Source organism: Netta rufina, assembly GCF_964035555.1.
Source record: "Netta rufina genome assembly, chromosome: 4".
Classification (NCBI taxonomy): Eukaryota; Metazoa; Chordata; class Aves; order Anseriformes; family Anatidae; genus Netta; species Netta rufina.
Window position 1 is genome coordinate 30784004 of NC_140127.1, and position 22570 is coordinate 30806573.

Sequence of the window (22570 nt, forward strand, 5' to 3'; positions counted from 1 at the left end):
GAAAGAATTCTTTACAACATTGACTGTCAATATGAACTCTGAGCACCACCAGTGTTGTTGGTTTTGTACAAAATACTTATCTGTGTAGAAAGAACATGTGATTTTTATGATCACTAAGCTAAAGTGATTCCCAAGCTAAAATACTCTTTAGGGTTTACAGAGGAATAGCAGGTAAGTATTACTAAGGAAAAAAATCCAAGTTACTTCTTGGCTTTGGTGGATTTTTTTTTTTAATTTTTATTTTTTTTATTCCTTGTATTTTAGATGGAATCAGTCTTTTAAAAGGAACAGTTGGGAAACCATCTTCTTCCTTTATTATGTCCACTCTTTATATGCATGATTATAGTGTCATCTTCTGTATCCTAGGATACTTATTCAAGTGACAGAGAAAAAAGTATCAGTAGAAGTTATAGCAGTACAAACTAGGTTGCGGCACAGGCTATCTAGGACTGAATTCTGTGGTTGCTGTATTCCTGAAAGTCCATATTTGATCTGTATGACAAGTTTAACATATGCTTAAATAATTACAGGGTTGCTTTCTGAATGCAGAATTGTTTTGGTTTAGAGTTAATGCCGTTTTCTCCCCAGAAGGCAAAAGTTACCTTTGGTCCGTGGTATTCATGGGCTTCAGCTGGAGATGCTCAAGCACTTACCAGTGCATGTAGGTGCCAGTCGGGCTTTATTCTTTGATTGTGTTTGTGTGCCAAAGTGCTATTCATCAGGGCAAAGACATGCTTTCAGCAGTTGTTTTTTTCTCCATCCAGTGTGTTGTCACCAAGTGGCAACAGCTACCCTACAAAAAAATCCACAGAAAATGGAAGCATTTACTGGTAGGCAGGGGTGTGGTTATGCAACAGTTAATTGAAATCGAACAACCAGTGCATCCTTTTCACAAAAAGCGTTCAGCTGTTCGAAGAGTTGAAATCTGGGGTTTAAGCCCTGTCTCATTTTTCCCTTTTGCTTGCAGCATTGTAAATGTAAACCACTTGGATTATGAGTGTATACAGTGAATGAAGGGGAAGAAAACTGAAATCTAAAGATTAAATTTTTTTTTTTTTTAAATGTATCATAAATAACAAGGTAGAGATACTGAAGGAGTTGTGCGGTTATGGTAGGAGCTTCAGGCTGTTACTAATCAGTACGAGGAAAGATTAGAGAGAACCATGGCAACCCTATAACATTTGTGAATGAATCTGTGTTTCCATAAGGCACTTCCTAGCGTACAGGGCTGCATATTCTAAAATAGATGTATTCAGAGTGGGTTGGCGCAGAAACTACAATCCATATTTGGTGAATGGCAGTTAGAAATGTTCTCTGTTTATACCTTGAGTATCTTCATTTCATGGAAAATGTAGGCATGGCAGGATACTTGTTTTTTTATATAATATACTCATTTGCCGTATTGGCTGCAAGTGATTCTTGTGTATAATTAAACATCATTTTCTGAGAATGAAAAGCTGACCTCATCACTTATTTATCTGGATTATTTCTGGGTATGCTGTTTCTTAACAGTGACCATTAAAACACAGTATGTGTAGGATCAGCAAATACAGTTACAACTGTGGAAGTTTATTGCATGTCAAATCATTACTGTGTCTACATCTTTTCTGTTTTTACGTTAAAACATCAAGCATGACAGAAATTGTCAGCTGCTAAGTGGAACGTGACTCATTTCTCAACTGTTGGATAATCTGCAACCTTTGAAAAGCAAAGGCACTGCCAAGTCCTCCTTGATGAAGGATGAAGGCTGGGGGGAATTGCCAATGCTCTGGAGTCCTATGCTTTTGGAGCCTTTTTTTTTTTTTTTTTTTTAGAGCTTCCTGTTGGAAATACATGATGGAGAGAAAGTATTTTAAATATTAAAAATTTTCTATCTGGTAGTCTTTGACAGAGAGTTTTCTTCCAATATCCTTTTGTTACTGTTGCTCGAAGTAGCCCCCAGTCAAAATTTTCTGTTAATGCAGAGTGGGATCAGATTTACTGAAGTTTTACACTGCACTGAGATGCTGCCACAGGGTCAGCACTTCAGACAGTGAGCCCTCTCCCTTCCCTTCCTCCTGGAAGTTTTGCTTTCTGTGATAGAAAAGTTTTTTTCCTCTGCCACCTGGGTGGTGAGTTGAGTTATTAATAGTGAACTTGCACAGATGTGCGCCCTTAGAGGTTTGTGATTTCAGGAACTTTGCATTTACTTCTTGGTGGACTGATGGGCCTTGGTGGACTTGCTGGACTGATGGGCCAGTCCTTTCTAGCCCATATCCTTTCTAGTCCTTTATAGTCCTTTCTAGTCCTAGATGGACCAGTCCTTTCTAGTCCTTTCTAGCCCATGTTCACCTTCAGGTGAACATGGTGTACTGGCGATAAATGCAAAACAGTATGAAGTAAATTAATAAACTTGGAATGCAAACAAATTAAATAACCATTCCAAAGCTTGCAAATTTGGGTGGCAGGTGGTTGTACTGTGTGGCCAAAAGTAAGATTTCCTCTCACACAAATTGAAAAATAGTGCAGAAGTGCCTGTACTGTAACTAACTGTTTGATTTCTTATCTCATTTTGTTTTTTATTTCACATGATGTATCTTGTTTCTCTGAGCCTCAGTCTTTAAGGAAAACTACCTCTGAGGGAGCAGCAGTAAGGGTAACAGCAAAGAACTTCTCCTAAGGGTCCTCGCATTTTCTCTGTTCTTTATCATGAGCTTTTCATTCTTCATGTCTCATCATCCATTTTTGCTGGAGATTTTACGATGCATCGATCTATGGGCAACGACAAGGCTGGTTAAACAGATTGGGTCTGCTGTTAGATACCATGGACCTGACTGCCTCTGTCATGCCCCAGTATTCCCCTTTCCACCCAAATAAACATGAATTTTCCCAATAAAGTGTTACTAGAGATCTCTATGGCTTGAGGAAGGCTTCCAGAATTTATTACAAGTGAGGCAGGCAAACTTTAAAAAATAAATATAATAATAAAAGAAACCCTTCAAGCTAAATGCTTGGCCTTCCCTTCCCTTCCCTTCCCTTCCCTTCCCTTCCCTTCCCTTCCCTTCCCTTCCCTTCCCTTCCCTTCCCTTCCCTTCCCTTCCCTCTCTTTCTCTCGTTCTCTCTTTTATTTCACAAAAAACAGATGATTACTTGCAGCTGTGATTTAAGTGATCTAAGAGGTGAAGACCACATGAGGTTTTGCCAGCACCTTGACACTTCTGTCTATACAGCCATGCAGTCTAGCTTGAATGGTGGAAACTAAAAATTCTATTCCATAGGAAATTTAAATATTTCAGCAATAAAAATGAAAATTATTTTAAATACTAATGGCAGAGGAAGAGGACACGGAAACTTTCCTTACAAAATTTGGTTTGGAAAAAGATAAAAACAGTATTTTCATGATGACAGTTTTTAGTAATTTCCATTGTTTCCAAAACTGAAGCTGCCCAAATATAAACCATCTAAGTTCTGTTCCATAACAGTTTGTCTGGTGAACTGCCAGAATACCTTGGATGCTTTTGGCCCAAGTCTGAGGTAGGTATTTTATTTTGCTGTCACCAGGAAAACCTTGAAATTCCATATGCTTTAAAACAAACTGGAATAGAAATAATGCAGCATCCCACAGGGGAAAAAAATGACAGGGATTGTTATCAACTTCCTTTTACTTAATTGAAAACAAAAATGAATTCAGTGCTTATCAAATGGGGAAGGTAAAATAAATTTCACTTTTCTCAAGCTGTTCTGATGGGTGTGCTAGATTTTTGTCTAGCACATCTATTTGAAATGGAAAGATCCAGTGTCACTGATACAACAAAATGTTTTACCATGTGGGTTTCTGCACCTTACATTCATTGATATATTTGTGGGATTCTGAAGGCAGAGGGAGGCTGTGCAAAGGTCACAAAACTGTAAGCCAAAGTAAACAGCCTGTCAGAAAACGTTTAGCAAATGACAGTGCAAACCACAGAAAAATAGAGAAAGGAGAGGAAAACACATTCCCTTGGAAAATATATTTCCTGGTTGGAAAGGCATTGAAGTTCAGAGCTCCTTACATTGCTTCTTTGTCCCTTTCAAATAAATTGTTTTGTTCGGGTTTTTAATGCAATTCAGGGTCCTGGGCATCTCAGCCTTAGGGAAGAGGAATACACATTCTGCATCAAATATCCAGGAGGGCATTATCGACATTGTGACTAAGGGCAAAAGCATCTTTCATCATGGGAAAGGAGATGAGACTACTCAAGTTTAATATTTGAGTAATGTATTGAACATAGATGCAGCACAAGAGCATTTTTTTTAGTCATTGTGCCAAAGAATTTTGGGTTTTCTGGTTTGTACACTGCACAAAAAGGAAGGATTTTTGGTTTCAACATGCATTTAAACTTTTTTTTTTTTTAACTCCATTACAAGTAGAAAATGTATTTTCAATTCTAAATTATTTATCCTGCTTTTCTTGCTTTTTGAGGAGAAGCTTCTCTTTATGGGGAGATAATTTTAATGGCTGTGATAGCCCTGCCACTCTTTAGCCCTGTGACACAAAGCCGCAGCACTGTGCACAGCAGTCTTGTAAACACTAAAGCATCCAAACCTCTTTATTTTGTTGTGTTTCACAGCCAGTTCAAACTTCAGTCAACATGTGCAGTGCTAGGGGTTCTCAGGTGCACAGAAGATCCTTTTGGCAGTCTCTTGCAGCACATTCAACCTAGATAACCAATGGGAATAAAGTTAGGGGCTAAAAGTGTCATGATGTCCAGGAAATGTGTGAGAGTCTCTCTTTTTTGTTGATGTAGACTAAGTTCCTAAAGATTTGCCTACATTTCTGTCCAGAAGTAAGAAACCAGTACTCATATCTCATATTTGCTTTTGAAAACAGAAAGTTTGTCTACAAGCACCAAACCTGTTTGTTGAACAAACAAACGAAAAAGGCAAAACAACAAAACCCATAAATCATCTACATGTCCTGAGGGAGACTTTAGAGAAAGGGAACAATCACTGTAAACCACTTAGTGCTGTATGCACTGTATCAAGTTACCATGAGAAAGTTATGTTTGATTGGCTTATAAAGTAGGTTTTAGTAAATCCTTCAAACAGGGATTTTGGCAGTTGTGCACACTTGGGTGCAGAACTTGTGAGTGCTGTAAAGTGCTGAGGGTATGTCTTGATCGATCCCTTGGAAACACGTGGGTTTCTGAGGGTTAAAGGGGTGTTAGGGTGGGACAGGGTGACTGAGAAACAACACGGCCAAGGTGGGACTGATAACACTGAAAAAATTGGAAATGATTATGATTACAAAAGACAGATTGCTTACAAATACCACATACAGAGATCAAGGAGAGAATGACCGAAGTTAAAAAACACACAGAGAAACAGAGTTATCTGGACCTGCTGTGTTTTTCAGAAAGCTGAATTTTGTTCGGGTTTTTCAGAATCTCCTCTAACTTATGTCTCAACTAATACAATTAGAGTTTAAACTATTTGAATTTGTCTTTTACTTCAAGGGTCACATTAGACCAGTGGAAGCAGCAGAAAGTTGTACATTGCGGTAGCAGCACTGATGCCTGTACTATGGCTGAACCCCCAAACATCTTAAGCTTAAGTTGATAAACATAATAATTAACTTACTCACTCCTTACAAATCAGAAAGTAGTTAGGGTTATTTGATACTTTTAACTAGAAAAATAAAAAGGTGGTTATTGTTGGAAATTTTGTAACCTGATCTGAAGAAATAAAATAAAATTTAGTGCGCAAAATCAGTTTGATAAATATGGTGAACTCTGAAATCTTAGTGCAATTAATGTACAAGTTGCCTTTGTGATACGTTGTATACCTGATCATAAAGTAAAAACATTGGCGGACCAGTTAAAGGAATTAGTGGTTTGGGGAAAAAAAAAAAAAAAGACGGTGATGAAGTAATTAGTATCATAAGTTCAACAAAGATTTAAAACTGTGGTACATGGCAGTAATACATTTTGAACACAGTTAATGAGCATATTCATTGCATTCATTTCTAATTAAGTGGAAAAAATACTGGTCCTTTAAATGGAGAAAATAAATGTGCAAGTCAGTCTTGCACAAACATGCAACACAAGAATTTATTGCCTTCTGTCTAACTAGGGAACTGGGAATCATTATAAAGATTAGCTTTACTGAAACAAAAAAAAAATATCCAGGAAAAGCTTCAATACAAAATGTTTAAGGTAATAATTTTCACGTTGCTTGGCGTGTTTGGCAGAGTGCGTGTGTGTGTGTTTTCCTTTTCAGAGTGTGGATGTTTGCTGTCATCAGAAGTAGGTCTGTCTGTACCCTTGGAAAGGACCGAGGGATATTTATCAGTTTAGATTTCCATGAGGGGTGTCCCCAGTGCATGGCAGAACCTGAGAGAGAGTGCAGCTGGGGAGGCTTCCCCCGAGCAGGCCGCAGCGGGGCAGCGGCGGTGGTCGCCTTCCCAAAGCCAGCCGCACTCTCACCAGCACTCTCCTGCCTTCCTCTGAGTGCTCAGTTTTTCAAGCTCCAGCAGGGGAAAAGTGACTGAAATTCCTACTGTTTATTCTGTCAGTAGGCAGCTGGGGAACTGACATGAAACAGGTTAAAATATTAAAACCAGACATGCCTTCTAGAGCAGTGGCTTTCAGTGTTTTTATGACTTGAGAAGCCCCTAAACATCCTGCAGTGGAAGCGAGGACCTTTGCGGGGCATATTTAAGCTTATGGATGACAACTGACTGGCGTTTCTTACTTACCTTTCATGGAGCTATTTGAAGTTCACGGATCCCCAGGGATACTCAGACCACACGTTAAAAACCAATGAAACTAAATCAAACCGTGTACGTTTCATTCTTTTAAAGCTCCCAACCCATATATCTCTTGTCAGTCGTACCAAAATAGCAGGTTCTTTCTGACACGCGGTACGTTTAGGTCTTTGCTTCACCAATGTCTCACTGGGATATGCATAAGCTTGAAATGTGCTTCGAAGTTTCCCTAAACCACCTTAACCTCCTGGAGCCTGCTCACCACTGCTATTACAAGAGGGCAAGGTTTCAGTAGCAAAAAGCCACTGAATTTTCCCTGGTAACATGCAGTATATTTCTAGTGATATTGCAGTATGAATTACTATGCCAGGCTTAAGCAATTTCAGTTTTTTCTCTGACTTCATTCTGCTCTATCCTGTATATTGTAATTGTTTCCCATAAAAGGAACAAGCAGTCGTACTCATGGTCTGTTCAAAATGCTAACTTAGCTCTTATTTTTTTTAACCTCACTGCATGATTTTATTATGTATTTAAGCCGGTGGCAACTTGGAAGCTACATTTAAAATAGCTGGCTTTGATAGCATACTTAAAGCATTAAAAAAAATAATAAAAAATGCAAGCTACAGAGTCACTCTGTTTATTAAAAGAGGAAGTTTACAGAAATTTACCAGTAAATAAACATGTAATTTTCTTTTCTGTTCAGGTATGACTTTGTAGAAGTTGAAGAGCCTAGTGATGGCACTGTTTTAGGGCGCTGGTGTGGTTCCAGTAGTGTGCCAAGCAGACAAATCTCCAAAGGAAACCAGATCAGAATAAGATTTGTGTCTGATGAATATTTTCCTTCTCAACCTGGATTCTGCATCCATTATACACTTCTTGTGCCAGTAAGTAACATGTTTCAGGATTGGTGCATTTCAGAAAAACAAAATCTTTGAAGTGGTAGCTCAAAAGAATCTTTGAAAAGTTTAGGATTAATTACTGTTTATTTCTCAATAATAACAATAATGAATAATCTGTCTGCCAGAATTTTACATTTTGTTTCTGCCTTTTAACTAACCAAGTGTTCTTGTGGTTCATCTTGGATGGCTTTGGACTGGGAAGTTGTGGGCTTGGTTGTTTATGTGGAAACTTGAATAAAATGTTTGTATTCCTAATACAGTACTGCAAAAAAGCCACTTTTTTTTTTTTTTTCTTCTTTGAGAAGAAGAAAAATCAGCATAAGAAAAATCAGCTGCATGACACTTAAAGGACATTGGGAAGTTACAAAGAAGATTGAAGAAATTAATGTTCTTGTTAGTCAGCTGCTTCATACACAGTCAAATGATTATACCTGGTTCAAAAACAAAGTTGTTATTTTGTTTTACTGTAGTGATAAAGTAGAAAATACATAATACTCAGTTTCCACTGCATTTTTCCTGAAAAATGTACTTTAGACTTCTCTTGAATGTTGGTTAACACTTGCAACTCACAGGAACTAAACATTAGTCACTGCCTAAAATATGGGTATTTTAACCATCAGCAAATTCGTCACTTGGTGGGAAAAAAAAAAAAAAAAGAAAATGTAAAAGATCTCTGATAGCAAAGCAATGTTTATAGATTTTTGAGGATGAGATAATGTTCTGAAGCATCAGGATGCAGTGGAACAGGAGTTGACATGTTTTTACAGAATAGATATTCTGTATTTAAAGAGAGTGAAGAATATTTTTAAATTCCTCATAATTCACTTTTTGAATCTCCTAAGTCATCTTGTGGTTTGTGGTATTTGGTTGGTTGGAAATATCTGCAAACTCAATAAAAAATTGATCAAAAGAATCCATGTTCTAATGTTACTGACATGTGCTTCACTTGATGCATTTGGCTTGCTTACTGCTTCTGCCGCTTTGCATTTTCTCCTCTTTTCCTCCTTTGCAAAACTTCAGTTATGGAGAAGCATAGAATAATTCTGTGCATTTATTCAACAATACATAATCTTATAGATAATACATTTAGTGTACTGATGATGTAAGTGAAGCGTAGTAGTACATGCTATTTCTTGTTGTATTCCTCTAAATGTTTGTAAATATTTAGGACTAACTAAGTATTATCCCTGAAATGATTAAGGGATCTCCATGATTGTCTCTTTTGTGAGTTGGGCACTTTTGTTAGTGGAATAGTATGACTGATAGATGATGAATTTTGAAATTAAATAAAATGTCAGTTGGCATGCAAACCAGCTTGGGTATGGCTGGGTTTAAGCTCTTTTTATACCAGAGAGCAGAAGGTAATAAATATGTTACTTTTAGAAAATGGTAAAAGAAAATCCCTAAATAGATGCTTTGTGTGGGCTGAGGGCAGATTTCATTGTAGGTGCCCTCCAGTATTACATCTTATCTGCTACATGTCTATCTGACTTGTGTATGATACAATTTTTGTGGAACGGATTAAAAAAATGCACCTAAAAATACCAAAATGTAAGCATAATTATCTTCAATGCAGGACTCAGTTTAGCCTCAAAGTTGTGCCAGGGGAGGTTTAGGTTGGATTTTAGGAAAAATTTCTTCACTGAAAGGGTCGTGAAGTATTTTAACAGGCTGCCCAGGAAAGTGGTTGAGTCACTGTCCCTGGAGATATTCAAAAGGTATGGTGCTGAGGGACATGGCTTAGCAGTAGACTTGGCAGTGCAAGGTTAACAGTTGGATATGGTGATCTTAGAGGTCTTTTCCAACCTAAATGATTTTATGGTTCTATGATTTAAATTATCAACAATTCAAAACAATTTTAATCTTCAAAATATTTAGATCGTTAACACTGAACATTTGTTCAGTAGACAAAAAGAGCTGAGATTGTAGGATGCATTTTTTTAGTCCCTCTTTTCCTCTAATAAAGTTTACATGCATCAGAAGTACACATACAAACTGTTACAGAAACCAAGCAATTTTCTGTCTCACATATGTAACAGGCAAGAGCAGCCCCTTTCCTGTCACAGAAATTCAAAGCCAGCTTCAAAATGCACGGTATAGCAACAGGTTTGTGAGAATTAATTTCCAAGTCTCTTTAATAAAGAGATTTTTCATGAAAAGTTCTGTTTTAATAAGCTATACAAAATACAATTTCATATTTCAGGTTGCATAATTAACTGTCTGGATTGTAAATGCAGTCTGTGTTGATAAGATTCAAGATTAGATCTGCTGCTGCTTGTACCTAAAGCAATTGAAAACTGAAAGTTGTGTTTTCCTTAAAATTGTAAGGATACGTCATCCTACATTTCAAGATAAATTAAAATTTACAGTTGTCAACCATAGGAATAAGTGTAAATTTTAAATAATTCTTACAAAAACAACTGATTTGCCTAGTGATTCACTTATATAAATTGGTCCTAAACAGTTAATAATTTTTTCATTTTTTGAAAGAAAGGGGGAGGGGTAGATGCCTGGTAGACTAGCAATGAGAGATTGTTTGGGGAGAAATGAAGCAAAACTGAAATAAAACAGTGCAAGCTTGTTTCTGTATTTGGAGGCCACACACAGAGAGGGGCACCGGACACATTTTCAGGTCTTTTAAAGAGCAAGAGGAATGGCTTTGTTTAAATCTCCTGTAATTTATCGTATATATATATATTTACTTTGTATATTATATTTCAAACGAACTTTTCACATGATGAATAAGTAGGGGGAGACCGGCTATTGATCTGGTTACCTTACTTGTAGGATTTAGCCTCTGAAAAGGACTCCCAGCAGTTCTTATGTTGTTAGATGCAACATCATTTTACAGAATGGTTTAACACAGCATTATAAGGCACTGCTTAAAAGTGGTGCATATACTGTATAAAAGCAGAATGCTTGCTGAGAAAATCACGAAGATTTCTTGAGGGTCTAGATAACTTCAGTTTAATTACTTGAATTTCTTCCAACTTAAATTGTGTGGTCTGGGCGCATCTAGAAGAACGTTCTGCAATTTTGGTTAGCTCTCTTTGTTCTATAGCTGCAAGTTCATTTAGTCTGGAATACTGTAAAGTGGAAGGAAGTGTTGAAAAACTTTTTTCTGCCATGAAAATTTAGCTTGTGTTAATTTAAAATTCTCCTGCTACTTTCGGCGTGACTGTTATTCTTAGGCACTCTTTTCATGCTATGCCCTGTCACTTAGTCAGCGCTCACTGGTGAGCTGCATTATTCACTAGGGGCTTCTTAGTGGTTGTTCTGCATTTTGACTGTTCAGCTATGCATTTATTAAAAGTCATGTATTTGGCACCAAAACCTCCTAGAAATTTACTGCAAAAAGCAATCCGTATTTCATTTCTTTTCCTTTTCTCACTTGTCCCCAGTTACAACTCTAACCCATATAGTAGCCACATGCAATTGAGGGAAACCTTATAAATTCCTACAATGTGTTGGAGCTTCAGTCTTCCTAGTGACTTGTTTAGTTTAAATTATGTCAGTTACAAGTTTGGCATAGAAAACTTGATGTAATAAAGTCCATTGTTACTTGGAGGAGCGGGTGAATGGGATACTTGATGCCTGAGGTGCCATTAAGGAATGCATGACTGATTGCCAAAGTAGTTATTAATTATTCAGGGCACTCAGAACAAAGCAGCTCCAGTTAAAGTTGAAGCTGGGGGTGACCATATTCCCCCTTCTTTTTTTGGCATATGGTAGCATGTCATTTGTCATGAAAGATCTTGCCAAAGATCTTTGCTAAGAACAGACTTAACCCTCTTCTATGCAAGTGAAGATGAAGAGCAAAATCCGAGAAGGATCTTAAATGGCTGACCTGGTTTAAAAGTGATTTGGCAGGTGTTCTGTGATTTTGGTGCAGTACCTGTATGGCTACCTAGATTTCAATCCAAGAGAGGTGTGTTTTTTTTCTTTGATGGAGAGATGATGTTAGTAGTGCTCTTGCTATTAACAGTAATACTTAAGATTAATATTATGTTTATATATATATATAAATTAATATAGTCATATATTAACTGTTAATATATTAATATTTATGTTTAATAATCTGTTTATGGCCATCTAATAATTGTTCCTCTATTTCATCCAAATTAGCCAAGCTTTGATTTTTTTTTATGTTGAGCATGTTAGTTTTCTTTGTAGAATCTTTTAAAGTTGAGCTTGTTTAATGAAAAAATGCAAATAAAATGAAAATACTAATAGAAGAAGTGCATACTAAGAAGAGAAAAAAGAAAGCTCTTACCTAGCATTCGCTTCCTTTGAAAAGCCCACAGATTCCAGAGATATCAGATGTGTATCTCATGTCAGGACCAAAGCCCAAGAGAGGCCTAACTTTGGCTGCAAAAACTGAAAATCCATCCAGAAACATCACAAAGGACACTGTTGCTCTCCTAAACAAAGGTGAAGAAGGGGCTTTAGCTGCACTTTCTCAAGAAGAAATCAAAAGTATCTGGAAGAGAAATAACATGATTTCAGGGTAGTTTTAGCCAAGGTTGAATGAAGCAGTGGGAGAGTATAAGTGTTATTTAGCACATTGGAATGCCACATGATGCTAAAGAGGACTGAAAATCCTTCATACGTTGGGAAGGACTCTTAAAAAAAAATCTGTGTTCAGAGTTTTCACTGATTATGTACAGTGAAACCTAAGCCCAGATGAATCGATAAACTTCTAAAGATGCTCAAGTTTGCAAATTTGATCATTGAATTTTTGTGTGTGGCTAAGAATGATGCATTGCCAGTCAGAGGGGTTTTTTTATACTAATTCTTTCCTTGAGGATTTCATTAGGTTTGTGCTGAGGACTAAAGAATTCTGTTTACTTTTTTTTTTTTTAATGTGGGATGTTAAAGATTACCCACAAATACATAGATAGAGACAAGCTTCAGGTTCAGTTCATGTAAATCAAAAAACTACAAAGAGTACACAAATGAAGATGCCTATTATCCATGTGGCTACAATGAAAGGAAAAGAAAACTTTGAAGTAGACAGAACCTTTGAAGGGTATTTTCTAATAAAATCATAATGTCATGTTTCCTTGTGACTATATCTCATTTTGTCACATGGACACCATAAAAAAAAATTAAAGCAGTTACTAGGACAGCTCAGTGCAAACACTTTTTAACCTCCTTAAATGCCCTAAGAAGTGGAAAAATGTTGGAAATAGATTGGAAAAGTATTTCAAATTCATGATGCTATCTTTCATCTTTCATGTCTATAAGCTGCTAAGACCTTTTATTAGGTTTGCATTTAGTAATAAATATTTATTATTGTAAGTGATTATTTTCATTAATTGCAAACTTTTGGAAACTTTTTTGGGGTTTCTCTTAGTATTTCAATCAAGATCATGCATCCATAATTAATTAATTTTAAAATACATATTTTACATGGCTTATCATTTAGTTTATTGTAGTATTCTACAAGTAATCTTACATAAATGTTCTGCTTTTGTGTGCTCTTTTTTTTTTCCTTGTTTTATATCAGAAAGTCTGAAAGACAAGGTAAAGGTAGAAAGAGGAGTGTTTGTGTCTTTTCCAAAGAGACAACTCAAAATTCTCCTGGAATGTGATGACTCTGGGAGCGGTCTGACTAGTGTTTGTGGGATCTTACGTAATATTATTTCTGTTTGGGAATTATCTGAAAGAACTATATTTTGCCAACTGATGAGAAAGCAGAAATAATAATAATTTGTATATTAATCTAGGAAAGATACTAATATGGAAACTCTAGTCTGCATTAATGATGCAAAGAATAGAATATATTAACATGGAGAAGATGGGCTTGGGGGAGATACCAGCCTTGTGGATTACCATAGCAGTTACCTTTGGTGTTACTTGTATCATTCAACTTGATTTAATAGACAATGAAGTTTACACATGCTAATAAACAAAGAGCACATCAATAATGAAAATAATTTTCAACCATTGTAGTCCTGAGTATATTGTAGGTATGAGATTGTGTACTTAGGGTAAAACACAGTTAAACATCAAAACTGAAAATTTAAAAATAAATAAATGGTTGTCATTCATCTCATTTTGCCATTTCAGACTGAGTTCTTAATGAGAAAAATGGCTCCATTAAACAAACTGATATAAACAAACAAACAAACAAAAAAACAGCTCTCACATTTTTCATTAGTATTTGAGTATTTCTTTTTTTTTTTTCCCCTCCTGGGGTACTTTTATCTGTATGTGTGTGTGTATATATATATATTATATATATATACACACACATATATATACACACATTATATACATTTATATATATGTATACATTATATACATGTATATATACATTATATACATATACATATATATATATACACACACACACACACATATATATATATTTCTGTTTCAATCATTATATAATTTTCTAGTTGACTATCCCTTTTCCAGTTTCCAGGATCAACATGTTATTCACAGCTTTTGGAGAAAGCATGCTGATGGCTTCTCTACAAATCCCAAACCAAAGTGATTCTGTCCTATTCTCAATGTGTAACTAGCACAGTCCTAGATTTGTTTATGGTTTCAAATACTGAGATGTTGTGTCTGACATGCTTGATAGTAGAAAAGAGGTAAGGAAATGTACACTTGGCACTGGGTTTCAGGCAGCACCATAATTTTCAGTTTTGCTATTTTAGTTACGTTCAATGACACGTCCCTATCCATTTTACTGTCTTTAGCTTAGTCATGCCACAGTCCTATCCTAATAAAATAGGGGCTCAGTAACTCTTTATTTGTGTGTACTGTGCTACTTTTTCTTACCATAATTTTGGTAGGGAAAGATGAAAACAGAAATGAAAGGAGAAATTTTGGGACAGAACAAAGAGAAGTTACTTAGTGTAGTTTATCTGTCCATCTTTTTAAATATGGTACAGATCTGAAAGGACCCTTAGTAATTGCAGAATTACAAGCAAAACAATGGAATAATGGAGGTGCTTTTGTAGATGTCTAATGCCACGAACTGGCAGAAGCACCTCTTTAAATTCAGGAGAAAAATTCTTGACAGGGTAATAACACTGTGTAGTAGCTTCAGGGCGGGAGTTTGCTTGAGGAAAGATTAATGTGGGGTATTGGTGGTGGCGTTAAGAGAAATCGTTTCCTTTCTAAAAAGGTAATAAGCACTATGGGAATACCAAAATTTGCACCTGTCTTGTCTGTGCAGTACCTGGCCTCTGGTGTTACAGATGGGGATTATGAGCTGTCATTTGTTAGCTTCTCATAAGTGCTCAAAACTTTTTTTAATGATGATGATGAAAGGCTTGGCTGAAGAAGCCAGGATATTTGTTGAAAAGTTTTGGGTTTTGTTTTCATGGGAAAGTCTAGATAATCACAAAGCTGTTGAATCTGTTCTTTCAGTTATCTCTGACTAGGGTGGTGGAGAAAGAATTCAGGAGGGTTGTTTCCATGTTGACTGTTGATAGCTGGTACACACTGATGAAGAACTTTTATTGCTTAAAAAATGGAAACAAGCAAAAACGTTGCACGTGAGAACAGAGGGCAATTTCTGTTTGGCAAAAGACATTTCCAGGGGCTCAGGCTGCTTGAGTATTCATTTCACTCTAGTTTTGAACTGGGCAATAAATTGTAGGAAGAAAAATGCTAAGAATCATTTACGAGGAGAACTAAACTGCTAGGCTTCAAATTGAAGGGAGCAATTTAGTGCATGAAAGACCTGGCTTTAAGGCACTTGAAAAATGGATGTACGAAAGCAGATGGCGCACCCTTTGGAAGAAATTTTGCATGTAACCCTATAGACAGTGTGAAGCTGATATTTGCTAATAGCCCTTCCCTCTCAGCTGCAAAAGGATACCTAGGGGAAACTCCATAACTCTGCCCTGACACCATGTGCAACAGTTCTCAGGTCTCACTAGAGCTGTTTGTTAAGTGATCAGGGGAATTTCAGTGTAGTGATGTGCACGTTTAAATCAACCCAATGCTTTATTTTCTAGTACGTAGCCCTGATGTCTTTTGGTAGCACTTAGCTTGAAAGTTTCTCAGGGGAGATCTGTTGTTCAAAGTGCTCTTCTAGTAGCACAGCAAATAGCTCTTGAACAACCTGACAGTCTTTAGCAAGACAGATGCTATGCTATGTTAATTTTGTTAGAAGTCCATATTTTCATGCTTTGGTGAATAGTTGGTGTAGTGAGTACAATTGAAGAATTGAATTGTCAAATGTTTTGTTTTCAGTAGGTTTATTTAAACTATTTTTATGTCAAAAGAAACAGTCTAAATCTGTCAGTGAGACATTTCCAATACATTTCAGTTTGGATCTTTACTGAGAAGATCATTTATGTATCAAATATATGTGTGGATGTAAATATATATATATATATATATATATAAATGAAAAAATAAAATTAAATCAAAACTTCAAAACGTCTAAAATCGTTTTGGAGATAAATTTTGCTAATTCTATGCAACTGACCCCAAACTTCCCTGCTGGGTGACAAGACTGAACTGACTAGGTAGCCAAGGAGAGTAAGACGACTGAGTTGACCTGAGTTATCAAGGTCATTCAGACACCTGTATTTCTTCGGGAAGAAAGGGCCAAATGCCACAACATTAAAATGTGTTAGTTGTAAGGCCATACGTATAGGATTTTGATATGTAAGCTGTTAATAGGGTTACCCTTGCTTATCTTTTAAAAATCACTCTGATCTACTGAACTCTTCTGAACATGGTTGTCTTCAGGTTTTTCAGTGTGAGGTGTTCTGGGTAATCAAAGGTTAATAATAAAATGCTTACATTTCTTGAGTCATCTGTGTAATGTCTTTTTGGTTTGGAATTCATGTATTTTAGTCAAAGTAAATTCTATAATCCTTCTCCTCTTGTTCGCAGTCTGTCCATATATGTAACTTTAAATACTGTACTTACTTTTTTTAATTGCCTTTCTGCTTAAGAAAGTCATAGGCGCCTTTCATGTGGAAAAAAAGAAAACCAGCAATTAGGTGCTCTAAAATAGATGTCTCTTGATGCAGCATAAATGTAGAGTTAAGGTTCATAACTTTGAAACCAACACTTTGCTGCTATAAAGGACTTCAGAATACAGCCCAGCTTTTCACTAGGAACTAAAAGACAGATGGTGAAATCAGCAGTACAATGAAAAAAGGAAAAATTGTCAAATGTTTTTTCAATTATATTCCCAATCGTCATTAAGAATAAAAAGTTGAGTTACATTTAGAACTAAATATTTAGATGGATGAAAAATGATAAACAATTTGGAATTAATTTACTACTTTTCTAACAAAATGCGTCTAAAAGTACTAGAGCTTAAGGGTCACACCTGCACATCTATGATACGGTAGAGGGGATCAGAAGGTGAAGCTGAGCCTTGTGCAAAGTCCACTGTACAGAGGTAAAGCAAAATCTCTTTTGAATCTTGCAGGCTGTTACTGGACACAGAACACCATGTGTAATAGGCCACTGCTTCATTGCTCCTTCCACTGATGTTTTCTGCTTCAGAAAAGGATGGCAGCTTTTTTTTGGCTGCTAGATATTGAGGTTTCGAGGAGAAAGTGAAAATTATGGTCAAGTTACCTAAGGAGGGAAAACTGTCCAGACTGTCTTTGTTGGATCATTCAGTACAAATGATATTCCCCTAGTTTTTGTCAGGGAGAAAAAAAAAAAATAGCATTATTCTGACAGTGTGTCATCTTTGGTTTTATTATTGCATGTAAAGTTAACATTCTTTACTTCTATTCATCTAGTGATAAGCACACAGTTCAAATTGCAATAATAGATAATGTTACCCTTTTCAATTTATAGGCTTTTGAAATATGTGGATGTTTTGATTAGCTCTTTTCTGTTGTACGGGTAGCATGACTGCTGACAAACAAACAAACAGATCCCATTGCCCTCAACAGGAAATATTAGGTATTGGACTCTGAAAAATAGTGACCACATCATCAAAGCAATGGCCATGCTATCCAAATATAAATAGATTATTTTAAAAATATATATCAATTAATTAATTGGCAAATAATTGTGTCTCTTTTTATTAAATTGAGAATAATGTTCTGTCCACGGAGGTGTAACTTCACTGTTGCTACCTATTCCTCTAAACTTCTGAGTGAGTGAAGTAAAGATTAACAGGACAAATTTAACTTTGATGGAAATTGTGTTAAGGATAGCATTGATACTATAATACTGAGCTCACAATCAGTGTTTATCTCAAATTTCATACTGGTTTAGTTTGCTGTGAAAATACTGATATAGTAATTTCTATAGGAAAAAAAAAGATATGTCTATATGTAATTTTGTTGCTTACTAAAACATCTTTTTCTCTGATTTTTTTTGTAACGCAGTTCTTGTTAAGGTAATCCACATCCCTGTTGTTTGAGCAGACAATATAACTTTAAATGTCAAAATGTTCTCTTCTGACTTTTAAACTCAAGTATAATTTTAGAGAGGGAATTTTTAATCCATATGAATTCAGTCAACTTATATTAACTTTATAGTGATGTACTTGAAATGACAATTCTTCTCCCATTCCCCAAGTGGATTATACTGACATATCCTGTTACTAATTTTCATTCATGCAAATCATCATGTTTGTCCAGCGGGACTGCACAGATAAAGATACAAAACTGTTTTAAATTAAGTTGTGTATTTAGGTAATATTTAGATTAGATATTGGGAAGAGATTCTTCACTCAGATGGTGGTGAGGCACTGGCACAGGTTGCCCAGAGAAGCTCTGGATGCCCCGTCCCTGGAGGTGTTCAAGGCCAGGCTGGATGGGGCTTTGGGCAGCCTAGGCTGGTTGGAGGTGTCCTTGCCCATGGCAGGGGGTTGGAACTGGATGGTCTTTAAGGGTCCTTCCAACTCAAACCATTCTGTGGTATATGAGTATATAATGGAGAAAGCTAAGAACATGATGATAACAGCACCTCAGCAAACAGGTCTTACCTATATGACTGGTCATATAGGTCATATAGGTCTTACCTATATGACTGTTTACAGAGAAAAGATTTTCTCAAAGTAGTAGATTGACTCTTTCTTCATCAAAGCACAGTAGTCGTTGTAGTCATTTTAGGTGACTTGTTTGACATGGCTTCTTAAGTATAATTTTTGCAGTACCTCTCAATTACACATCATCTTTGGTATTGAGAACCTTCTGAATTGGTTTCTGTTATCTAAACAAAAGATTATTTCATGGGGCTTCAATTTGCAGGTCATGTGGAAGAAATCCCACCTGCAGTACTTCTAAAACATGCCTTTTTACTATCACTTCAATTCTTTTACTATCACTTCTTATTTGTCTTGTATCTGAAACTGTTTTGTCAAGCATTCAAGTGATATCTGTAGAGAAAAGGTTTGGTCTCAACCTTTGTGATCATATGGCTCTGAGGCACCCTTTCTGTCTGGATCAATAGATATCTTGTGGTTTGAAAGATCTCACCAGATCTTTCAGTCTGGTACGCTAATGCAATAAATGACTTTATGTAACGTTGGATTCAACAGAATGTAAACAATGTCTGCAGTTCACAGAAAACCATGTTTTTTATGGGCTGGAAAATTCAGGTGGAATCAATGCTTCACACTTTGACTATTTAAACTGATAATAAACCCCACATTGAACCACTTCCTAGGTTGTGATGAATAGCAGCCCATGAAACCGCAGTTAATTAAAGCTTAGAAAACCACAGTTTTTGATGTCTGTGTTCTGTAATTAGTTCCATATATTCTCCATGAAATCATCAGAAACACCCAGTATTCCTGATTCATTGAACAGGAAAATAGGAGACTGAGGAAGAAAATAATGTAAGTGTAGACAAACTCTAGCAAAAAATGAAAGCAGAAAAGTATGTTTAAGTGTATAAATATTAATTTTCAAACAGATGTTAACAACAATTTTTAAAAGGGTCCATGAGAAATTAAATGAACAATGACCTTGCAGAAGGCTTTGCAACTTTTACTAAAATTACTGCTTTGGAATAGAACAACTCGCTGTGTTTATATCATAGGACAGTGCTCTGTTAAAGGATTAGAATTAGTGCAGTGTTATGTCAGTGTGTGGCACATCCTTTCTTGTGCAGATAACTGGTGTGTTACAAGACACGCAAGTGTCTTGGAGTGTGCAAGAATGGAGAACTAACCTGAAAGGAGATGCAACCATCTGACAGACAAGATCCCATGAAGTCAGCATGATAGTACTAGCAATTCTGCTTGTAGGATTGGGGCCATAATCGATAACCTGAATAGTCTCTCTTAAAACTTGATGAGGAAAATTAATGGCCTGGTTGACAAGATAACATGATTTTTCAAACATTTTTGTTAGAGGGTGCCAGTTTTACTCATATTACGTTAGCAAGACCTAGTTAAAAATAATCAAGACTTGGTCTTGTTGACCAGAAAAGTTGGGGATAATTTGACCACACCTGAAGACAGTGGCAGTGTTATAACCAAACACCTGTCAGGCTTAAATGAAAATTGATTGATTTATTAGCAGTCTTCAGGAGAATCAGACTTTGCTCTACAACACATTGGATTTGTTAATACCATAGGTTTACTACTTGGCAGATTTCCCTTCCGTCTTTGTTTACATGTCTAAGAGAAAGGGCTGAGAAGGAATTGCATGTGCAAAAGAAAACATTGTATATTTATGTATTATAATAAAAGTAATTAGGCTATTTATTTTAATATATATATATTTTTTAATAATACCAAGAAGCAGGTTGAGGCAGTTACTTGCAGCGGTGCCTTAAAATTCAACCTATTCTAATTTAATGGATTTGTTCATGCTGCAAGCAGCACAAAACTTCATGGGAAAGTACCTGAAATAGAATGAAGCTGTCTGCTTTCAAACCATCTTTCAAGGCTCTGTTTTAAGTAGCAGCCATTCAGATTGAAAAAATAGAGCATGGAAGAAATGTGTCTACTTTTACTTTATGGCTGATGCTAAAACCATCTTCTTAAGTGGGTTATATTACATACTATTTTGAGGTTTCAAAGAAATTGTAAATGATACTGCCAAAGGAACTTCTGCTGCTCCCAACCAACCAACTTTTATTAAAAACCTGTTCCTCTGAAGTCCTGTTTATAACCTGTGACTCTCTCATTTTCTTCAAGAAAAAGTAGCCAAATTAAAGTTTAAAATTGGAAGTAGTTTTATTAATTTCCATATTCTCATATGAATAAAGGTGTGTGAGCTGACATGCAAACAAAAAATATATTTTTCCCACCAGATATTCTATGTTTAAGTATATAGGCATGCAGTTACTGCTTTTTATTACAGCATTAATATAACAATTTTTAAGGTTTAAAATAGGTTAAAATGTACAAAAGGAGAAATAATCACTGACAGGAAAAAAGTGCAGTACGGTTTGATTGTGTATACAGAAGAATTGGGGTTATATCTAGTCAACGGAGTAAATATAAAAATGATTTAGCATTAGTTTGTTTCTAAAATTCAGGATTTTCCTCAGCATAATCTTACATGTTTTGTTGAAACTACATGGTTACCAGATAGATTCTGTGTAATACAGAATACAGAAAGGCAAGGCTAGAAGGGAATTTGGGTAGGATCTTTTCTGAGCCATTCTCCCACTCTTAGAAGGGATTAGATAGACAGTTTATTATTGCTATATATTTATACTGTTCCTGAAGTTCAGGGGTAAAGATTTCACAGATCTGCTCAATCATCTGTTGCACTGCTTTACATATTATGATATTTTTTTTCCCAACATAAATCTTATTTCTTGTCATTGATGGACTAGGGAACAGCTGATCATCTGATGCCCTGTTACATGTTTGTTATCACATCTCCTGTCAGTCTAGATTAAAGAAACTTGTATCACTCAATCTTATCGTATTTCATGTTATCTTTTTCTTCTTCCTTTTTTTTTTTTTTTTTTTTTTTTTCTTTCTTTGAGTGTTTTCTGTCTGCCTGTATCTTAAAAATGCTGTAGATAAAACTGAACATTGTATTTCAGCTAAGACACCTCTGGCTGCTCAGTAGTGTAGTGTTATGATGCTGTTCTGAATACATCTGAATGAGATCTGCCTTCTTCATTACAGGTTCACATTGTCTTCTATTTCTTGTTACAATTTCTGGTTTCCTGTACCTCTGTTTATTCTACTCCAGGACTTCTACTAGAGTGCTTAGGATTTCAAACTTCTGTTTACAATTATATTTTTTACTTCTAAATGCAAGTTGTTTTGGAATACGTTTTTCTTAGGAAGAGAAATTTCTCTATTTAAGCATACATTTCCAAACTATTGTGCCTTTTAATTATTGTGTAATCACACATTTTGTCTGCATAATTTATAAAATATATATATATTGAAGTCACATTAGATGAGAGATATAGTAGAAAATATGGAGGTAAGAGTGATACAGCTGGACATTACAAGCATGTTAGAACACTATTACGGCTAGTTGTATAGGACTGCAAAAGCTAGCTCAGATCTGAAGTCTGGCTTATTCAAACAGTGTGATAATCTCTACATGGTCAATGCAGTCATAGCCTCTACCTTTGGGCAGAGGGTCATTAGATTATGATGTATATAATACATATAAAGCAAATTTATAGAAATTACTTTTCTTCACAAATCCTGATATGCTAAATCTATAGCATGTTTGATGACACTAAGGAATGATACATGAGGACAGAGCTGAGGTTCATTCCTTGCAAAGTAATTTTTTTGTTCAAGGACTTTTTACCTTCAAGGCAGGACAAGCTCTGATTTGCAGTATCTGCTGTACAGGAATGTTGGGTGTGTTCCTTTTATTGTGATATGAAATGAACAGAAACCTGTTGTGGAATGCAATTTAGTATGTATACTGAAGGATCACCTTAAAATTGCATATACTGTGGAAGTCATTTTCATTGCCCTTGCCAAATACACTTTCCAGTTGTAATAAACAGTCATTCCTAGTGTTTAACATTTGATGAACCTCCTATGAACTTACTGGGA

The 22570-nt window shown here is 35.9% G+C and overlaps 1 protein-coding gene across 1 annotated transcript in view; it reads left to right on the forward strand.

Annotated features, from left to right (window-relative positions):
- PDGFC (platelet derived growth factor C) overlaps positions 1–22570 on the forward strand; it is a 117817-nt gene that overhangs the window by 78520 nt on the left and 16727 nt on the right. Inside the window, exon 3 of the mRNA XM_084285429.1 lies at positions 7428–7608. Within this exon, the coding sequence (XP_084141555.1) occupies positions 7428–7608 (181 nt within the window). The remainder of the gene's footprint in view (positions 1–7427; positions 7609–22570) is intronic.